At 41.0% G+C, this 22711-nt stretch overlaps 1 protein-coding gene across 12 annotated transcripts in view; it reads left to right on the forward strand.

The window, feature by feature from the left end:
* The window catches only part of APBB2 (amyloid beta precursor protein binding family B member 2), a 420468-nt gene that overhangs the window by 268931 nt on the left and 128826 nt on the right, over positions 1-22711 (forward strand). For 10 of the 12 annotated variants that reach the window (XM_060188171.1, XM_060188176.1, XM_060188173.1 and 7 more), the window contains one exon: positions 19149-19357. In XM_060188171.1, coding sequence (XP_060044154.1) covers positions 19149-19357 — 209 coding nt within the window. The remainder of the gene's footprint in view (positions 1-19148; positions 19358-22711) is intronic. The other 2 variants (XM_060188179.1, XM_060188181.1) reach the window with 1 other exon arrangement.

Consider the following 22711-nt stretch of genomic DNA (forward strand, 5'->3'; position numbering starts at 1 on the left):
GAATTGGATTTGTTTCACTGAAGATGTCTTTAAAATTTATGCAGAAAAGAGTTCTGCCAATATTTTCCTCTAAGTATCTGATAATTTCTGGTCTAACATCTAAGTCCTTGATCCACTTGGAATTCATTTTTGTATTTGGTGAAATATAGTGGTTCAGTTTCATTCTTCTGCATATTTCAACCCATTTTTTCCAACACCATTTGTTGAAGAGACTCTGCTTTCCCCATTTAATAGTCTGGGCACCTTTGTCAAAGATTAGATTCCATAGGTGTGGGGACTTAGTTCTGGGCTCTCAATTCTACTCCATTGGTCAGGTCAGTGTGTCTGTTCATGTTCCAGTACCAAGCAGTTTTGATGACAATGGCCCTATAGTACAATTTGAGATATGGGAGTGATCTGATGCCTGCAGTTCTATTCTTCTCAAGATTGTGTTGGCAATTCTAGGTCTTTTCTGGTTCCAGATAAACATTTGTAGCATTTGTTCTATTCTCCTAAAAAATGTGGTTGGGATCTTGATGGGGATAGCATTAAATTTCTGCATGGCTCTGGGTAGTATATTCATTTTGATGATGATAATTCTTCCAACCCATGAACATGGAATATCTTTCCACTTCTTTGTGTGTTTTTTTTTTCAATTTCCTTTAGTAGTGACTCATAATTTTCAGTATAGAAGTCTTTCACTTCTTTGGTTAGGTTTACTCCTAGATAAGTTATTGTTTTTGTTGTTATAGTAAAAGGAATTGATTTCTGGGTTTCATCTTCTTCTAATTTAGTGTTTGCATAGAGGAATGCCACTGACTTTTGAATGTTCAATTTTGTAACCTGGCACTTTACTGTACTGCCTGATGATTTCCAAAAGCTTCTTGCTGGATTCCTTAGGTTTTTCTATGTATACTATCATGTCGTCTGCAGATAGGGAGAGTTTGACTTCTCTTCCAATTTGTATCCCTTTAACTTCTTGCTCTTGCCTGATTGCTATGGCAAGAACTTCCAACACTATGTTGAGTAGTAATGGTACTAGTGGGCAGCCTTGTCTAGTACCTGATCTGAGGGGAAATGCTTCTCATTTTTCCCCATTGAGTATGATGACTGTAGGTTTGCTATATATAGACTCCACTATCTTGAGGAATTTCCCATCTATTCCCATTTTTTGTAGTGTTTGATCATAAATGGATGTTGTATTATGTCAAAACCTTTCTAAACTGCGGGACTGTTACCAGCCACTTAATCTCTCCATGGGCTCCACTCTGACCATGAGCCACACGTATTTGCATTCACCAGTGATTTGTTGGATTCCTGAAGTAGTTCTAGTCCTGCCTTGTTGCAGTCCCAATAATCTCCTTTGGTATTCCTAGTTGACCCAGGAGAGATATCCTACTCTTTATGGAAAGGAAACCCTTCTAAACTTTGATCACTGACTTACTATTGGGGAATTTTGAGAATAATTGTCCCATTTACTTATCCTTTCCTGGAAACTTGGCTCAGTTACTTAGTATGTCTTATGCTAGATCCTATTTTGAGAAGTGTAAAAATAATGATACTTCCTACACGTGCTTCCCTGGCAGTTGGAATCCACAAATACTCCCTTGCCTCTTTTCTGTCATTATCTTTTTTAAAAAACTTAAAAGAGTTTTGCTTATTATGCTTTCATCACTATAAAAGAGAAATCAAGCCACTTCACAGGTGTGCAGCAACTAATTGGTTTTGCCTTTTTTTTTTTCTCCCTTGGAGAAGCTTTTCTTTTTTTCCTGACCTAGAATTGAAAGTAGGGGACTTAGAGGGAGAGGAAGATAGTACAGACCAAAGAGTTAAAAGTCTTGAATTGAGTAGATGGTGGGATATTTTTTGTTGTTGGCTGTATCCTAGTAGATACTTCCTGAAGTTACTTCAATACAATGTCTGCATTTGGTATTCTTGACAAGATTGAAGATGAGGTTAGAATGCTTAGATTGCAATGAATAACTGATAACTGATGAAGTTATATTCTAATGGTATGCTGTTGGGTAAAGAGTGTTAGAAATGCTTGTAGCCAGATACCTGGTTTTTGGTATGGATCTATTTGGTTTTTTTACTTTTAATTTTGATGCCTATAGGCTTGAAATTAACTATGAGGCTGCAAATCTAATCCACATTGTTTTACCTAGACAGTAGGCCTGGAATTCAGTTTTCTGTTACTAGGTAAATGAGTTAGGATCAGCATCAACTGCTTATAAGTCCAAGACTGCAAAATAATAACACTTTTTATAACGAGTTATTTCCGTTCTCATAGAGTCCTCAGGCACCCAGTTTTCTGGGCCTTTCTACTTCTTGATCCCTAGGATATATCCCGGGTTTTTGTTTTTGTTTTTTATCCTGTTTTTGTGGTCCAAAGTGGCATGCCTCTTCCAGGCAGGAAAAAAAAGTGTCTCTGCTAGACGTCAAATAAGGAAGACACATAGAATCTGCCATCCAGTCTTGTACTCATACCCACAGTGGCCAAAATATTGCCTGCATGACGGAAACTAGCTGCAAGGGAGGCCAGTGATGTACTTTATATTCTGGGTCACGGTGTGTCCAATCAGAAGTTTATATTAGTGAAGAAAAATAAAGTGAAAAGATTGGTGAGTGCCTGACAAGTGGAATAGAATAGAAAGCCCAGAAGTAAACCTTCCACACCTATGGGACATCTAATTTTTGACACGCGAACCCAAACTTTTAAATCAAAAAAAGAGAGTCTCTTCAACAAATGGTGTTGGGGAAATTGAGTTGAAACATGCAGAATAGTGAAACTGAACCATTGCATTTCATTGCAAGAGTTCAGCTCCTGCAAGGGTTCTAAGGAGAGGAGGGAAATGAAAACACTCAAAGACAAGGAAACTTGGAATCATCCAGGGAATAGCCTGGAATGGAATGCTGAACAGTTATTGGGGCATATTTGTACAGCAGTTGTTGACGAACTGACCCATGAACTTGGATTCTTTACCCAGTTATGTAATTATTTGTCTTACTGGTCTGAGACAGTTTATTTCTATAATCTAGCCTGGGAGAAGGTCAGAAGCAACTAGTGGTGACCTCTTCAGCTCATAGCACACTGAAGATTTCCTCGGAAAGCTGTCATAGCAGCACATACTACCACAGAGGCCACATAGCACACAGAATACTTGTCTCTGCTAGCTACACAGCATATGTCATGGAGGCTTGCATCTGAAGACTGTTTTAGCAGGTTTTTCACCATTCCTTTTCTGAAATGGTCCCCTGCATTTCACCACACACAAAAGTAAACTACAAATGGATCAAGGATTGGTATATTAGACTAGAAACTATGAAATACTTAAAGGGAAATATTAGCTGAACTCTTTTCTGTCTAAATTTTGTAAGCATCTTCAATGACACAAGTCTAATTGCAAGGAAGACAAAAGCAAATAAATTAGTGAGAGTATGTCAAATTGAAAAGCCTCTGCACAGCACAAGAAACCACCATTCAAACAAAGAGAATGGGAGAACTTTCCATGTCATATGTCACACAAAAGGCTAATAAGCAGAACATATAAAGAGCTCAACAAACTCAGCAACAAAAACAAAACAAACAAACAAACAAAAAAAAAGAGTAGAAGAAAAAAAGGGGGAGGTGAGGAGGAGGAAACAAATGGGGCCACTTGGTGGCACACCTGGTTGAGTGCACATGTTACAGTGTGTAAGGAACCAGGTTCAAACCCCTGGCCCCCACCTGCAGGGGGAAAGCTTTGCAACTCTCTGTCTCACTCCCTCTCTATCATCCCCTTCCCTCTCAATTTCTGGCTATCTCTATCCAATAAATAAATATTTTAAAAACAGTTTTTAAAAAAGAAAGAAAAAACAGGGGGCCAGGCAATAGTGCAGCTGGTTAAGCATACATGGCACAAGGCGCAAGGACTGGTGTAAGGATTCCGGTTTGAGCCCCTAGCTCCCCACCTGCAGGCAGGGGTCACTTCACAAATGGTGAAGCAGGTCTACAGTTGTCTATCTTTATCTCCCCCATCTCTGTCTTACCCTCTCTCGATTTCTCTCTGGCCTATCCAACAACAGCAACAGCAGTAACTGATAATCCCAACAACAATAAACAACAAGGGAAACAAAAGGGAAAAAACAGCCTCCAGGAGCAGTGGATTTGTAGTGTAGGAACCAAGCCCCAGCAATAACCCTGGAGGGGGAAAAAAAGAAAAGACCAAACAACCTCATCCAAAAATAGGGATAGAATATGACAGAAATTACCAAATGAGATATCCAAAAGGCCAACAAACATATGAAAAAAAAATGCTCCAAGTCATTGATTGTTAGAGAAATTCAAATAAAGGCAACAATGAGATATCACTTCACTCTGACAATGTCATACATCAGAAAGAATTGTATAAACAAATGCTGGAGAGGTTGTTGGAGCAAAGGAACCTTCTTGCACTGCTGGTGGGACTGTAAATTGGTCTAACCCTTTGTAAAGCAGTCTGGAGACTAGAAATGAACCTGTCCTCTGGCCCAGAAATTCCTTTCCGGGGGATATATCCTAAGCACCCAAACACGCCTATTCCAAAAGATGTGTGTATACCTATGTTCATAGCCCCACAATTTATAGTAGCTAAAAACAACACATGAATGGTTAAGAAAGTTGTGATATATATACATATATATATATATATATATCAATTGAGAGATAAATGAATATTTAAATAAAGTGGAATGAAAGTACTAAGTTGAGATGTGAAACCAATTGTCTTTCTACTTCTGCTTTCTATTTCTCACATGCTGAGTTCCTCTCAGACTTGGTCCTTAGGAGAAAGATTCTTTTTTAGTAGGCTTCTTTTATTATATAATTAAAGTTTTATAATTTTTAGAGCAAGCAATTAAATTTCTACTCGTCTCCACAGTTACTCTCTCACGTTGCTTTATTGGTTAAATTGTGTGTGTATCTTTTATATAAAGTGCTTCAATTTTTTAAAGAAAAATTTTATGTGGAAAATAAATATCTCAGAAGTGTAATTTATGACCACTTTTCCCTGATCCTCTTAAATATATTTTTAAAAGTTACTTTCAGGGTCAGAGATAGTTCACTGGGTCAGATGTCCACACTGCGATGTATGCAACCCATGTTGCAGCTCTTACCCCATATGGGAGGTGCTGTGGTGCCTCTTCTCTTTGTCTCTGTCACTCTGTCTCTTTCTTACCTTCTATCTACAGGTAAAAGTGGCTGAAAGCAGTGAAACCACACATATGTGAGGCCTCGATTCTACCAAAGTAGGTGCTAGATAGACAGAGACAGAATGTAAGTTGATACTTCGAAATTACTCCCCAAAAAAATTTGTATTCCTTCACCTCATCCATAGTCTAAGATCTTTCTTGACACCAAAAATAGAGCTTGTTCTCTAACCATTTTGGCAGGTGGAATAATTTACATCAGTTCTGCTGATTTTTAAAGAGTATTTAACCTTCAAAGAATATATTTAACCAATGGAATAACTCCCAAGCAGAAATACACTAAAGTTTATTCACTCAGTGAGAACACTTTTCCTATCGTTGATCCAGGTTTTAGATTGCTGACATGAGCAAATGAGGGTAGACTGCTTGTTACACTTTGAAAGTCCTGTTGTGTCCTAAAAGTTCATGCCACTGCTCTTATATCACAGACAAAATAAGCTCTAGGCTTAAGTTCTAATTTTTAACATAGATGGGAAGTCAGATACTGGCATGCTATGGTTTACACTGTTAATGACCTTGAAGCCGATCAAGGCAACCTTTGGAATCACTTCCACCTTGTCATCATTACTATTTGTACTAGACTGAAAGGAACCACAGTTTTAAAAAGAAGAGTGTACTGAGGACCCTGCCAAAATAATGGAAAGGGAAATTGGCTTCATTTAATATACTTACAAAGCTGTCTACCTTGAAAGAATATGGTGCTGGTAATAATTTTGTCTGTCTAATTGCATGGAAGCCAAAAGGAAAAGAAAAAAAAGAGACTCTTATTATGACTGTATTTTCCCTGGTTGCTCACTATGAAATAATGGCCAGATGAGGAAATTGTAAGGTCGGATTGACTGAGACTAGGGTAGCTGTACACGCTAGGGTCCTTTGAATTGGTGTTTTGGGGTGACCCTTTTTAACTTCCCTGTAATCATAAGTCTTCCTTTACCGCTGTGTTTAAGATTAGGCATTAAGTACCCAAATGTGAAAGCAAAGAATGTGATGTCTGATTTGTTGATCTTCCTGCCAAATCTGTTCTAGATGGTATTGAACGGGATGTAATGCTGCCATTCAAGAAGTGAATGATATCAACAGACAAGTGGAGGAAATAAGAGTCAACTGCCTAGCGATTTTATATGAATGCTATGCTTTAAAAGAGAGAGAGAGAGAGAAAGAGAGAGAGAGAGAGAGATTACCTTCAAAATGTTAATTTAAAAAACTTGTACCTGTTTTTCATTGATTATTTTTGGAACTTGAAGATCTGTTGGCTTCAATAAAGTCTTTTCCCAGCATTTCTCTAGAAAACAAGTTTGAGATGACTGAAAGGTTTTGTGACTTAAATATGAAGCTACATCTAAGTCTTTATTTTTTTAAGTCTTTTTTTAAGTGGTGGGGAGTACTGAAAACCTCTCCCTTCATAGTAGTGATTGTAAATTGGGCTACGTCGTGTTTTGTACACACACTAAACAGAAGTGATGTTCGTAGCATGTATTTTACATCATCTTAAGACTGTAATACCTCCTTTCATACCCATTAAGAAAATGCATGTTTTATCATACTTGTAAGTATTAAAATGAGACCTTTTGGTGATATTTGAAAGATTTTGTCTCCAGGACACAGGATTAAGCTCTGTTATCTGTTGTATAGATAAGTATGGAGAGATATTTACAAATTGCAGTTTTCCCTCCAGGTAACTTTTAGCAGCCTGCATCCCATGCTTTTGAATCTTTTCTTTTTGCCTCCAGGGTTATCACTGGGGCTCAGTGCCTGCACCACGAATCCACTGCTCCTGGAGGCCATTTTCTCCATTTTGTTGCCCTTGTCGTTGTTGTTATTGCTGTTGTTGGATAAGACAGAGAGAAATGGAGAGAGGAGGGGAAGACAGAGAGGGGGAGAGAAAGATAGACACCTGCAGACCTGCTTCACTGCTTGTGAAGCGACCCCCCCTCCCCAGCAGGAAGGGAGCCAGGAGTTGGAACCAGGATCTTTACTCTGACCGATGCACTTAACCCACAGTACTACTGCCTGCCCCCCTGCTTTTGAATCTTCAAGTTTGTCTTTGCAGAATCCCCTATATTGTGTTTTCATTTTGATTAAGTCTCTGTAAACAGAGGTGTAATTTCCCTTTCATCTTCCACAAGCACAGGACCAGCTCCTATTTACATAATTTCTGAAGGCCTGAGTGAGCTAGAGCAGAAGCAGTCTCAAAAAGAATGCCTTACAAAAATAAAACCCTGGAGTCAGGCTGTATATAGCACAGCAGGTTAAGCACAGGTGGTGCAAAGCGCAAGAGCCAGCGTAAGGATCCCTGTTTGATCCCCGGCTCCCGACCTGCAGGGGGAGAGTTTCACAAGTGGTGAAGCAGGTCTGCAGGTGTCTTATCTTTCTCTCCCCCTTTCTGTCTTTGCCTCCTCTCTCCATTTCTCCCTGTCCTATCCAACAACAACGGCATCAATAACACCACCAATAATAACTACAACAATATAACCACAAGGGCAACAAAAGGGAATAAATAAATAAAGATTTAAAAAAGATTTTAAAAAATAAATAAAACCCACTTAAGCATTTTGTTCTGGCTTCATTTCTGCTTCTCTAATGACTTAGCTGCATAAGGAAAATAATAAAGAAAGAAAGAAATAAAGAAATATCAGCCACATGACACTTAGAGAAGCACCATGAAGTCAGACCAAAGTGTCTGCGTATGACTCATTACTTTGAACTTGCTAAGTTAGGGATCTGTAATATCTATCTAGTTTTCTCCATCAAAGTTAAAACTGCTTTTTTTTAAGTAAAAAACCTGTTTGGTGGTTGCAGATGCTGACAGTTTTTTAATGAGGGGAAGACTGAAGTTGAAGCTATCTTAGAACTGTTTTGTATTACAGAATATTTGCCCTCAAGTCACATTTGAATTCTATAATGAAGCTATTAATGGCAAACACTGAGTGACTGGTGTGTCCATGGCTTTTCTGGTTACTCCTTCTGCTGAGGTTGGAGCTGTCACTGGCTCTGTGGAACAGCCAGCAGACAGCCCACTAGAAATGAAGGCTTATGTCCAAGGTGGCACTAGACCACGTGGAGCCGAGATCTAAAGCCAGGCTGTTCATCGACTCCAGTATTCTCACCTATGATAGGTCCTGAAACAAATTTAGTAGAGTAAGCCCAGCAAAGACTGTCTCCAGTGAGTTTTAAATTAAGAAATGTTGTATTGGGGAGTCGGGCTGTAGCACAGCGGGTTAAGCGCAGGTGGCGCAAAGCACAAGGACCGGCATAAGGATCCCGGTTCGAACCCCGGCTCCCCACCTGCAGGGGAGTCGCTTCACAGGCGGTGAAGCAGGTCTGCAGGTGTCTATCTTTCTCTCCTCCTCTCTGTCTTCCCGTCCTCTCTCTATTTCTCTCTGTCCTATCCAACAACGACAACAACAATAATAACTACAACAATAAAACAACAAGGGCAACAAAAGGGAATAAATAAATAAATATATATAAAAAAAGAAATGTATTGAGCTCATGCCAAAACTTGCTTGATAAAAATGTACAAAGTATGTTGTGTTACAAGGCTCAAATTTAAGGACCTTTTACACACTGAACTCTTGGGTTATCTATTTGAGAACTTTAACAGAAAAAAAAATCTTCAGCTACAAATAGCTCAAGGATACTCAAAATTTTTAAATTAATTTTTAAGGAAAATATGGGGGGGGAGAAAGTGTTAGGAAATTAACACTTTCCCAAACTGTTGAGGATTTTATTACAACTGGTATAAAGAATGTAAACCACAAGAAAGCTCAATTGAATATTGCATGTGATTTTTTTTCTCAAGGCTGTGATAGACATGTCCGAACCTCAGCTATGCCTTACAAGTGAATTTCAAGGAAGAAGAAGGGTCTCAGTACCTTTTTGGATGAGTTTTTCTCCCATTTGAGAGCCCACAAATTCTGGGTGCTTTAATGCTGGTTCCCTCGTTTCTCTTGTTATTCTTTTGGCCAGTTCCTTTGGCCAAGGACAGTTTCATACCTATTTCTAAGCGACTTCTGTTAACTGCTTGGAGTCTAGAGCCAATCAATAATTAATGATCTAGACTAGAGTCCTGACTTCATACTAGTGTCTTCAAGTGTGGGTAGGTGAAACTGAAGAGGATAAAAAGCCTTGTTTATTCAGACACAGTGGAGTACTTGGGAAGAGGATAAGGTGGGAGGTGAGGGGCACAAGATAGGGGAAAGGGAAAGCAACGCCCCATGTCATCAGAAAAGGAGTTGCATTAAATCAAGTAGTCAATGCTACATTCAAGCATCTGCCTTTGTCAAGAATAACATTGCTCAGAGGAGGTGCTAGCAGCAGCTGCAACCAAGACTTCAGAAGAGAGTTTTTTCTTTCCCAAGAATGGGAGCATTGTGTAGATTACTCTTCTGATTTTGAAAACAAGAAACCGATCACACAAAGCCTTCAGGAGGTTTCCCTTTGCACAGAGAGTGACCCATCGTCCATGTGGCCTTAAACATTACCATAGGTCATTTGCCCCTTATTCAAGTGACTTTTCTATTAAAATGACGTAACGGGTTTTTGTGGGTCATGAGTCCTTACCACTGCTATTCCCTCTGTTGGAAAGGGATACTGTTCTCTAGTTTCTATCCTTGGCCCCTCCTGTTTAGTTTAGGGGAGACATTGTTTCCCAGACTGAATCCTTCCCAGACTGCCTTGTCCAGTGAGCTCTCTTTGTCCCTACACTCACGTGATCACATTACCCGGTTTGCCTCTTCTATTCATTACTGTATTTCCACTTTCTGCTGCCCTAACTTGGCATTCAGGAGCCCTCAATTCCAGGAAGAGAATGAATATGTAGATGAATGAATGAATGAATGAATGAATGAATGAATGAATGAATGAATGAATGGTCCTGGGTTCCATTCCCTCTACCATATAACTGCAAAGAAAAGATAGAAACAAATCTAACAACATAAATGGTTGAGGAGTACTCTGGTGCCTCTCATTCTCTTCATTTATTTATTGAAAGCAAACAAAAAATATGCTCTCCAATTCAGCTGTATCAGTACCACCTGGGAACTGTTAGAAGTGCATGAGTCAGGCGGTAGCGCAGCGGGTTGAGCACACATGGCACAAAGCGCAAAGACCGGTGTAAGGATCCAGGTTCGAGCCCCCGGCTCCCCACCTACAGGGGAGATGCTTCACAGGTGGTGACACAGGTCTGCAGGTGTCTTATCTTTCTCTTCCTCTCTCTGTCTTCCGCTCCTCTTTCCATTTCTCTCTGTCCTATCCAATAATGATGACATCATCAACAACAACAACAATAACAAACAAGGGCAACAAAGGGAAAATAAATAATATATATATATAAAGAAGTGCATCTTCTCAGACCCTACCCCCCTACCAAGACTCTAGGGGTGACACTCTGCCCTCTATGTTCTAGAAAGCTCTCCGGGTGACTCTGATGCTTCAGAAGTACCAAAGCAACCACTGTCCTCTATCTGAGGACCTCTATACTCCCAGCACTAAAACACGACCTGTGGGCAAATAGATGGATTGAATGAATCCATCTCTCTCCTCTCTGCTCCCCATCCCCTCACCCAGGCCTTGCTCACAGAAGGCACTGGGTACATACACAGTGTTGGGGAAGGGTGTGAGTGCCAGTCTGAGGACCTGAGGGAAACCTTTTGTGCTCTGCACTGCAGACCTTGCCAAATTTAGAACTGCGGCTCTCCCACTTCTCTTTCCTGTGGCCTTGGGAGCAGAAGAGGAAATTTCCAGCAGATTCTAGATGTGAATGTCTTTTCATCTGACCTTCGAATTCCTTTTGCTAGCCCTGTGGAGAGGCTGATTAGGTGTCCCATTTGTCTTACATTTTGGCTTCACTAGGGAGCAGAGATGGTTCCCCTGAAGGTGGTGGTGGTGGTGGTGGTGGTGGTGGTGGTGGTGGTGGTGGTGGGTGGGCGTGCGAGCGTGCGTAGAGGAGAGGGTAGGTCAGTGGCACTGCAGCCCACAGCAGGCAGCTGGAAGGGGCGGATCCATGCTGCTCACAGTTGGGCCCCTTGTTCCCATGCCAAGTGTTGCTTTTGGCCCACAAGACTCCCAGCACAAGAGGGACTTTCTGGGGCTCTCAGCCTTGCTATTTTTACCCCCTGACTTCCAGGCTCTGTTCCTGTTGCCTCTGATAGGAACAAAACTGCGGACAATGGAAGGCTGCAGCCACTTTGAAAGGGCACCTATGGCTTTCCGCTCCTGTCAGCCAGTGACAACTAGACAGTCCCTTCAGGGAGTGGTGGTGATGACAAAAAGATCCTAAAGAAGCTTAGCTGCAAGCTCCTCTAGGGAGAAAGAGCTGGAGGAAATGGCAGGGCCTCCTTACTCCCTGCACTGTGCCTGAGGGTGGAATTTGATCCTAGGGAAGTGGGGCTTGAGGTAGTTGTGCCTGATAGAGAGCTGGCCTGCATTTACTGGAAGCAAAATTATGGAGGCACTGCAAGGAGGAGCCTGTGTAAAGTCTGTGTTGGAAATACTGTCTTCACGGTGATGTACCCACAAGTCAGGCAGGTTTAAGTGCTCAAGGCCAACCCCCTGGAGTGAATCTCAATGTCCTGAGTGACCTTAGTCAGGACATCTGGAAGGAGTCAGGGTCACTGCTGTGCAGGTGTGTGTGTGTGTGTGTGTGTGTGTGTGTGTACAGAGTGCTAGAGAATGAACCCAGGACACCTCCCCCCCCCCTTGTGTGATACCTCTGAGTTGCCTCTCTGGCTCAGAGACAGAAATCAGAAGGAGGGAGAGACATCAAAGCACTATTCCATTGTTCGTAAAGTTAGTTCCCTTGCTGTTGCCCCCTTAAGTGCTCCTATATGGTGCCAGAGATCAAACCCAGGACCTCACATATGGGAAAACATTTGCTTTACCCACTGGGCTAGCTCTTCCATTGCTTTATTTCCTTCTGTCTGTCCTCTTACTTATTCACCTTATAACCACCACCATTACACCCCCCCCCCGCCCACCCCAAGCTTCCATTCTTTTGTTGTTGTTGTTGTTTTTCCTTGGGTCTCTGGAAAAGTGAAATCCATTTCTACTTAGAGACATAGTTTCCTTACTTGGCTTTACACTAAACTGCTGTCCTCTCTGAGCCTCAGAAAAGTGTATACAGCAGTGTGTCCTTCTCGAACTGGCTGTGGACACCCCGCTGACTCCTGCAGTAAAGAAGTAATAATGGAGCCGCTGGTCAGAGCACATGGCTGGTGCAGTAGCCTGGGCACATGTTCTCTGATAGCAGTGCTACAGGTCTTAGTGCTTAGACCCTCAGGGCAGTACAAAAAGCAGTTGGGCTTCCGACTTGCTAGTATTGTCACCCTTGCTTTTCAGCTGGCATTGATGTGAGCATGTATAGATATGCTTCATGGGTAAGAACTGTTTGTTTTCTAATGAGGATCCTGAACCCACAGTGGGGAGAAACTAACTAAAAATTTGTCAGATACAAGGCAACTATATTTATTGGGGGGGGGCACATAGTTTGTGTTTGAGAAAAACCATGGAAAAATTTAAAAACAGATAAGGGACATAAATCTCTACTTTAAAATTGGAATGTATTTCATTGTCTGCCTCCTTGGTAATTCAGAGACAAAAGGCAGCTGGGGAGATGGCATAATGGGTATGCAAAAGACTTTTGTGCTTGAAGCTCTAACATCCCAGGTTCAGTCTCCAGCACTACCATAAACCAGAGCTGAGCAGTGTTCAGGTCCCTCGCTCCTTCTCTGTGTTTTTCTTTTTCTCTCTGTATCTCTTTCATAAATAAGTAAAGTATTAGACAAAAAAAAAAAAAAAGATCTTTTAGAAACAGGCTAGAGGTATGGATTGACCTGCCAACATCCACATCCAGCGGAGAAGAATGTACAGAAGCCAGAACTCCCACTTTCTGCACCCCATAAAGAATTTTGGTCCATACTCCCACAGGGGAAGAAATGAAGAAATACTAGGGGAAAATGACCAGAGGGCTCTGAAACCCAGTTCCATCATAACCCAGAGGGAGACGAGGGGAAAAAGGATACTCAGAAGTAGCAGTAGGTGTAGATATGACTTAAAAAGGAAGAGGAGGCAGGACCATTGAAAAAAGGGGTATTTATTTATAGAAATTATAGTCAGTCCTATCTGTGATCTTTGGAAAACTACTGCAATTTCCAATGGAGAGAATGGGGAAACAGAACTCTGGTGGGGAAAACAGAATAGAATTACACCTTGGTGGTGGGAAGAATATGGAATTACACCCCTGTTATCCAATAATTTTGTAAATCAGTGTTAAGTCACTAAAAAAATCTTATTTTAAAAGAAAGAGAGGGAGCAAGGAGACATTTCTAGACAGAGATGGTTTCTTTGAAGTAGAGAGCCATGGGCATGGTGCATGATGGGAAGGAAAGCTCAGTAGAATCTGGTCTTGTCTGACCTCTTCAGGTCCTCACAGTACAGCTTTGCCTGGGAGCCTGGTTGACCTCCAGGCAAAGAATCACCACAAATTTCTCTTCCTTAAGCCATTATGAACAATTAATCCCATAAATCCTGTAGTGAATATTGTCCTCTGGAAATATTTTTCTTACACTGGCTTTAAGCAAACTTCATATATCATCATGTTGCTGAGTTTGGAGACCTATGAACTATAATAAGAAGAATAATAACAATGAACATGTATGTGGTGAATTTCTTTAGTATATGCCAACATTTATTTTGAATATCTTGCACACTTCCCTCTCAGGTAGGCACTATTTTGATTTCCATTTTGCAACTAAACATCCAGGGTCCAAAGAGGTCATTCTTTGTCAGAGTTCATTCAAATAGAGAGCAACTGAGCTATGACATAAAGGCGGAGTTCATACTTTTGGGTACGTAATACCATTTCTAGGGTCTTTAAGAACTTCTTCACTTCTGGTTTCACTGGAGTATTTTTAAATGCTCTTCAGGCTTTCAATAGCTATTTCCCTTTTACGTTATCTATATCTTAGGGCTGGGTGCTGGGGCACCTGTTTGAGTGCACACGTTACAATAAGCAAGGAACCGAGCCTCCAGTCCACAACTGCAGGGGGAAAGCTTCACAAGTGGTGAAGCAGTGCTTCAGGTGTTTATTTCCTCCTTACCTCTTTGCCGAGAGCCAAAACCTTAGCTAAGTCTCTCACATAACCGGTGAGCGGACATTCCGATCATTGGAACTGAGATTACCATCTATAGCTGTTTGGAAAGTTGCTCACCCACCTCCCTCCCCCACTACCTTAGCAGAACTTCCTCATGGTGTGTGCTTAAAATGCGGCTGCAAAATAAAATTTTCAGAGCTTGATCAGACCTCCTGTCTTGCTCTCGTTCTTTGTGTCTCTTGTCCCCTCCATTCTCTCGCCCCCTACCCTAGGTTTCCGTCGATAACCCCGCAGGCCGGGGCACCTCTTGACTTCTGACTGTCTCTATGCAATAATAATAATAGTAATAATAACCTACATCCTACTTTAAACAGCCTAGAGTTAACTGAGAGCCAGTCCTTAACTGGTGGACTCTAAAGTGGAATTCTGTGGCTTGCAAATGTGTGTGAGTTATTTGATTACAACCATCTACAAAGTGGCAATGTTTCCTAATACTTTAGAATTATAAATGGCGCACAGAAGACTGGAAGAAAAAAAAACACCTTAGAATTCAAGAAGGGATTAGACTGATTGAAAAACAGGTCAGTAGTGAAGGAGGGTAGGGTATATAGAGAATGACGGGAAACTGTCTCATGGGCTCTGTCAAAACTATGGTGTTTATGGGCTGGGGCATTGGGAGGTACAGGAACTTTGGGGTAGGTGCTGTGAATTGTACCTATACATATATAGATGTGAAACTGTTCCCACTGGGATCTAATACTTATGTAAAAAAAGTTATCTTTTTTTTTAAAGATTTTTAAAATTTATTTATTAGAAAGATAGGAGAAGAAAGAGAAAGAACCAGACATCACTCTGACACCAACATGTGCTGCCAGAGATTGAACTCAGGACTTTGTGGTTGAGAGTCCAGTGCTTTACCCACTGTGCATCTCTTGGACCACAATGTTAAGTCTTTATGAACAAAAATTACTTTAAAAACCAGATCTGAAGGGTCTTTATTAGCACTAGTTAAACAAAAATATATGCTGGAAAATGAGCACTTAAAAAATCTTTCTGAGAGTGGGAGCGGGGAGTAAAAGAAAGAAAATTATTGGAACTGGCAAAAGGGCAAAGTTCAAAGGCATTCAAATGTTAAGAATGACTTTTAAGATACTGGGATGGGGCTGAATAAAAGGCAATTCAGTCTACTGGACAATTTCAGTCTTCATTGTATTGAGTTGTTATCTGCTTTTTGAAAACCTCATTCACGTGAGAAAGATGGCTTAGCAGTAAAGCACAGGACTTGCTGGCCTGAAGTTCCACATTAAACCCTCAGCATCTCACATTCTGTGGTCTCTCTCCCTCACTCCTCTAAAAGTAAATGGCTAAATCAATCTTAAAGTCTCATTGTTGATCTTCTTGAAGTTGAATAAGAAATGGATTCAAGCAACAGAAAAGAGAGGAGAGAAAAGGAGAAGAACAAAAAAGAATTCACAGAGTTGGAGGTAGAATAGGAGAACCTCCATTGTATCAAAGCAGGCTGAACAAAAAAAGTAAGAAATGTGGGTTCTGAACCTGGGACCACTTTATTCTCAGGAGTGGACCTTTCCTTTTCTATGTGGCCATTTGTGAGGGGGGCAGAGCTCTTTACAGTCATTCAAATGAGAAAGCATGTGGGCTTTGCTCTGTGCTAATGCCAGCACGTCATGAGGACAGGCACCACTGAGGCAGTTACAGCCGTAACGGGAAAAAAAAAAAAAAAAAAAAAAGCTGAACAAAGAGTTTGATTAAGACCATGATCACAGATGTGCATTCATGCGCTGCCTGGCATCCCAGCACTGACTTTGCTCATTTCAATCTGCCTGAGGCCAAACTGCCACTTGTCTCAAATTATGATGGAAAATTTCCCCTCCCCCTACAGGAAATTAAGCATGATTCAGTCATTTCAAGTTGCCCAAATTTTACAAAAACGACTAGAAACAAATATGTGTATGGCCTTCTTTATCTTTTTTTTTTTTAAGAGAAAAAAGAAGGGTTGTTTACTCTCATTTTGTTATCAGCATCTCAACAGGAATGGGGCAGGTAAAATATGCAGGTCTCCTGAGTAAGTGGAGGAAGATCTCCCCCTTCCTTTGTCCTTTTCTAAGGCCTCCCAGACAACAAGGTCTGGGGCTACAAACTAAGAACAGAGAGGCTACTAGTTAGCGTTCCTGTGGTGTCTGAGTTTATACATTGATTCTAGTTGCTTCTCACACTGGGGCACTATCATATATGGAGAAAAGCTATATGCTACTATCAGAATCTGAAATCATGCGGGACCATGGACAGAGACCAAGGTCCTGGCCTTCAGGGTGGGCTGGCCTGGGCATACTCAGGGGTGACAGGAAAGGCTTCTTTGGGCTCTATGATAGGAATTAGGCTGTTCTGTCTTCAAATAGACCCATTTATTTTTGGCTTACCATATTTCCAAGCTTCTGTTGAGGGTTTGTGGCAATAACAATTACAAGAGGGTTTATTCTGTTGCTACAAATTGACAATAAAGGGCAAGAAGAAAGTGAAGTGAGCACCTTAACAGTTCTAGAAACATCTACAGGCTCCCTCTCACATTGTCCCACATGAGTGGTAAGGCGCATAAGCACTGCTTTTGGGGAAGTAGCTCAACTGGTAGAACATCAGATTTGAGTGCCTGAGGTTCCTGGTTCATTCTCTGGTCCCACACGTATCAGAGTGGTACTCTGGCTTATCTCTCACTTTCCCTATGTCTCACATAAAACTGTCTCTCTCATATGTGATAAATAAAATCTTTTTCAAAAAGGCATATAAGCGCTGATAGGGCAAATAAACATCAAATCTTGTCGGGCTTTTGGTGGGGGGTCTCTTTCTTCGGCACAAACTCCTGGATCACCCACTCTATTGTGCACCAGATGCAGGGGCCTAAGAGAATGTTCTGGGGCAGCAGGGTGGAGCTGTACAGGTCTCTGTCTATTTCCAATGCTAGTGTCACAGCAAGAGAAGACCCGGGGACTTGTCTCATGGGCATCCGTTTATTGAACAGCAAAGTAGTGCCCCGGCCTACGGGGTTATCGACGGAAACCTAGGGTAGGGGGCAAGAGAATGGAGGGGACAAGAGACACGAAGAATGAGAGCAAGACAGGAGGTCTGATCAAGCTCTGAAAATTTTATTTTGCAGCCGCATTTTAAGCACACACCATGAGGAAGTTCTGCTAAGGTAGTGGGGGAGGGAGGTGGGTGAGCAACTTTCCAAACAGCTATAGATGGTAATCTCAGTTCCAATGATCGGAATGTCCTCTCACCGGCTATATGAGAGTCTTAGCTAAGGCCTTGGCTCCCGGCAAAGTAGGATTTATAAGGGGTTGTAGGAGGAAGCAAGTTATCCATTCTATATATGGTTTTTTAGAAGAGGGACAAAGAGACATAGGGGGTTGAGAAAAGGTCAGAGCATCCCTAGTAAATGTTGAACAAGGGGTTTAGTTGATCAAAGGAACAAAGGAAGTAGGGTTATCAATAACTAGCAGGCAAAGAGGAGCCTTAAGAGAAGAGATAGATCATGTAGGATTAGAAGGGCCAGAGGAGGTTGATGAGTAACTTGGTTGTAGTTTGACAGAGCAGAACAATGATGTGTGGGCCATGTATGATCAAAGAAGATGGACTTCTATTAACTTCTGAGTAAATGAACCAGCTGGTTTGAGAACAAGGAAGTGGGCTGCATGTAGGGTCCTTTGTGAAGCAGGGAGCCTTACAGAGGAGACATTCTCTGGTGGTCGATTTCCTTCCATGCTCAATCTCAAGTAGAGAGAGACTAACAAGAAAAAGTTGTGCCATCAGACTCCCATTTTTAGTAGGAGGTCCCATACCATGCTCAACCATATCCTCACAATTTCCCTACAAAATCTGTCTTGTTTTCCCATCATACTCTAAACACATAACATGGCAAATGTTCAGGAACATTGAGACGGGTGGGTGGGTGGGTAGGTGGGTGGCAGAAGGAAGAAAGAATGAGTGAAAGAAGAGGAAGAAAGGAATAAATGGTGCTCTAAAAAATGAAAGCTGAAACTTGGCAATTAGCAAAAGAGGAATTCTGAAGAAATCTCTTCTGTGCAATTTCACAAAACAGCAACTTCATAGCCCCCAGGAACACAACCCCTAGATTGTATTGTTCCAAACCCCCTACTTCAAAACAGTGTCCGCTTCCCTTGGTGGTACACGTGAATATTCTTATGAGTAAAAAGAAATATAACACCATAAACTGGAAAGAGTTCTGGGCTGTAGGCCAAGAGACTCTGAGTTAAAATTTTATTTGTTTCTTTCCTTTTTTTACTGATAGGTCTGACAAAGAAAAGGAAGGGGAAAAATGCCTCAGTTTCATTGCATCTCATTTTCTTTTTGTTTTATTTTCTTGTATAAAAGTATGCACACATCTAAATAAATGTAATGCAACTGATTTAATCATGAACTTTTCAATTGCTACCAAGTTGAGAAGGAAGATAATGGCACATGGAGGAGGAATTCCAGATCTTTCCAGAGGCTTTCAACTACAGCCTTTTTACCTGATTCATGTACAGGTTTTATATATGTTGTTTGACTTACTGATGGATCATTTATGCCCATATTCTCAGTGTCAGCCTCCATTTCTATTTTTTCCTTTGTTTCACTCCCTCCTTTATCACATTTTGTATCTGTACAATGACTCAGTTCTCCTGGGGACTTCAAATACATCTGTCCTGTGGACTTATCCTGACTATTGTCACTGAACTTAGAAGACTCTACAAGTTGTTTCCTCTTTTTAATAGAACACTCACTCACCCACATACATACTCATTCTCTCTCTCTCTTTTTTTCCCCATTTCCCAGCAGATATCTGGAGTGATCACACATTTCAGACAGATCCAGATTTGCCACCTGGCTGGAAAAAAGTCAACGACGTGGCTGGGACTTACTACTGGCACATACCAACAGGAACAACGCAGTGGGAGCGCCCTGTCTCCATTCCCCCGGATCTCCAGGGCTCTAGGAAGGGTTCACTTAGTTCTGTAACACCGTCACCCACCCCAGAGAATGAGGTAAATGGGGTGTCTTTTAAAAAGGACTTGGTAGAGTGTATGTCACATCTGATGTCTCTGTAGACTCATTGCTTTGCCCCCACAGGTCATGGAGGTAAGTGTTTGGATTACTGTACACGTTGCATTTGCAAATGTGTCCTCTTAGTAAATAGTGTTAATACCATCTTCAGAGATGTTTTCTTTTTTTTTTTTAATGGCTTTTGCTCAGTTGAAATACCATTCCAGGTACAGAAAATAAAAGGGGCTGATTAATGAGAAGTGGTTAAGAGCCCCTGGGGCTCACTGAGGCAGTACTTTACTCTGTAGGTGCCATTGCATGGTGCTGCCTCCATAAAATATTTACACACAAAATAGCATCTCTTGGCCAGACGTGTTATAATTACTGCATATCTTATTAGCCTTGGGTTCATATGATTGCGTCAAGAGGATATCTATGAATAACCCTTGAGAGCCCTTAAATGCTGAATTTCTATTTTTTTTAAGATTCTGTTTATTGAGCAGAAGTGACATTATTTTAGAAATAATTAGCAGCATAAATTTCCACTATCATAGAGGAAGAACACTGGGTGTTTAAACAAAGAATGGAGGCATTAAAAAAAAAAGTCCCTCATGCTATTTATTCATATAAAGATTCTGTGGTGAACCTTTGTGAATCCTGATAACACAGTGTTCAAGAGACTTACAGTTAGCAAAGGTCACAATTAAGTGATGACTGTTTTTGAGAAGAGTAGTTTGAGTTCTTGCAAGTAGACATTTCTACCTTTTTCTACCTGAGGTCCTTTGTTCTTTAAGCAATCCCTTTTATTTGTTATTATTATTTTAATTTTTATTGTGAGGGCACAGAGGGCATTTAAATGCCGTTTCACACTGCAGAGCCTCTATATATTTGTAACTGCTCTCACCTTTCTTTCCTTTGGAAGTATACAATGTCTTGTTTCCACCATCTTTGACTATTTGCTTGCTCTTCTCTGCGGGGCAGTAAAACCTGTATTCCAACTACATTTCTCTACATTTCTGCTTTCACTGAGCTTTGGACTCTCACTTGCCTTTGATTTTCCACCTTTTAGATTGAGGAGAGCTGTTGCCTCCTTGGTAGACCAGATTTGCTGGTACTTTCCCCCAATAACCAAGCACATGGTGCAGTACCACTGAACTACATAGGATTTTAGTGCTTTTCACTTGAAAATTTTGGTGACTTTATTGAACCACAGTATGTCTGCATTACTGAGTGGGGCAGTTTCCACTTAGTTATGTATTCATGTTGTATTAGCTGAGCTGGGAATAAAGACAAACCCACATGGCCTTGGCCCTTAAGGAGCTTAGCATGCATTAGAGTCCCTCCCTGATCCAGCCCAGTGGATCTTAATATTTCTCCCCATTTCATGAAGTGGCCTCCCAGACAGCATGCAGCCTCTATTCTCACCACACAGAGATATGCCCTCTTTCCTTTGCCTGCATATCTTTCTTCTTGGTATCTCTTAGAATCTCTTTCCACATTCTAGAGCTTTATTTTCATGTTGTAGCTCTGCAACCATCTTCAACAAAAAGGTTTCCTCCCAGCTGCAGAATGCCAGGTTGGGAGACAGTCATCTGATGCCAGTATCCACACATTACAGATAGGGGGAACTGAGGCACAAAGAAGTCAGTGACTAGCAGCAACATTGGATCTCAAAAAATCCAAGTTCCTAAGGCCTCTTGATTCCCAGGCCAGAGTTCCTCTCCACAGTTCATTTCCCTAGGTTTTCTCATTGTTCACAAAATGAAATCCAGGTAGCTTTAAGATAACATTTCTGATTTCCCTGAGACAACAGCAGAACTTGTAAAAACAGTATTTCCTCAATTAGAAAGGAAGAAAGAAAGAAAGAAAGAGAAAGAAAGAAAGAAAGAAAGAAAGAAAAGGCATGTACTTTATCTTCTGAGCTATCTCTCAGCCCGGTTTTTTTTGTTTTGTTTTGTTTTGTTTTTTGATTGTTCACATAAGACATCTCCTCCCCACATATGTACATAAGACTGTCTGCACACACATATATGCATGATAGTTCATGTCAGTCATCACCCATGTGTATACACACACACACACACACACACATACACATGTCCATTAAGGATTGAGCCGATATAAAAGGCAATAAATTTAGGGCATAGAACCTTGGTCGTGGATACCCTGTAATCCTATATAACCCCCTGTGATCTTATAATTTTGAAAACCATTATTACATCATTAATAAAAAGCATGAAAACAAGAAGATAAAAGACAGTAAATTAAAATCAGAGGCAGAGGAGTGAATAGTTAGAGAGAAAGAAAGGATAGAGTTGGGGAAGGGACCAGATGCCACATTAATAGGACACATGGACTAACTTGGATATGAAAACACTGAGGGTAATTGAGTGCACACAGTACCAGGCTCATGTCTTATTTCACAGCTCCTCATAAAACGTTGCATCTGGTTCAGTGGTTGGCACTCACATTTTACATTTGACAACACTTAGACACAGATTGATGAAAGAGTTTGCCTAAGATCACATACAACTAATAAATGGGGGAGTCAAGCTTAAATTAAGGTCTCCTGACCTTCCCCCGCCCCGTAGACTCACTCTGTATCAGGAGTCCAGGAATGTCATGAGTCTATGCATCTCATCTCTAGGAGTGCTATATCATAGAACCTTCTAGAAAAGGACTATTTTAATAATTTTCTCTTGGGTGTTAATAACAGTTGAAGAGAAATGTTTATTTCTTGAACACAGTTTCTTTGATCTCTAAATGGAATCTATTCTAAGTAATTTGGAAACATAAGAGAAAGCATAACATTGAGGGCAAGAAGAAACTTGTAATATGTTGTGTTAGAAATACATATTTTACTCAATTTTTATCTGGGCTGTTTTTTTTTTTTAATCCAATCTATAAGTGCCAAATCTGTTGACTAAGCTTCACAAGATTGGGGGGGGAAGCTTGGAACTTGAGGCTTCCTTACAGTTTCTAAATTATATTTCACATTCCAAAGTTCACTGGAGAAGTGTTAAGCTCAGCAGATAATGTTTCCTGTGCATATGCCAGCAGTATTTTCCAAAGTTTATAAAACTGGCCGGGAAGCATTTACTGCTCTGGAGCCTGGCCCACATGGTCTCCCCTACCTCCACCCAATCCACTGATTTGGTTCAGACTACTGTGATGTTAAAATGTAGAGAGATGCAGGAACCATACAAGAGCGGTTTTTTCTGAATAGCTCTTGTCCCCCCTAGGCAGGTCTTACTTAACATCTTTCTAGCTCAATGTGTTTCCCAGTTCTTTGAGAAAACATAGAGGAGAGAGAAAGGTGTTAATTCTTGCCTCCTGTCTGTCGTTTCCTGGATCAT

The sequence above is a fragment of the Erinaceus europaeus genome, chromosome 3 (genome assembly GCF_950295315.1).
Source record: "Erinaceus europaeus chromosome 3, mEriEur2.1, whole genome shotgun sequence".
Lineage (NCBI taxonomy): Eukaryota > Metazoa > Chordata > Mammalia > Eulipotyphla > Erinaceidae > Erinaceus > Erinaceus europaeus.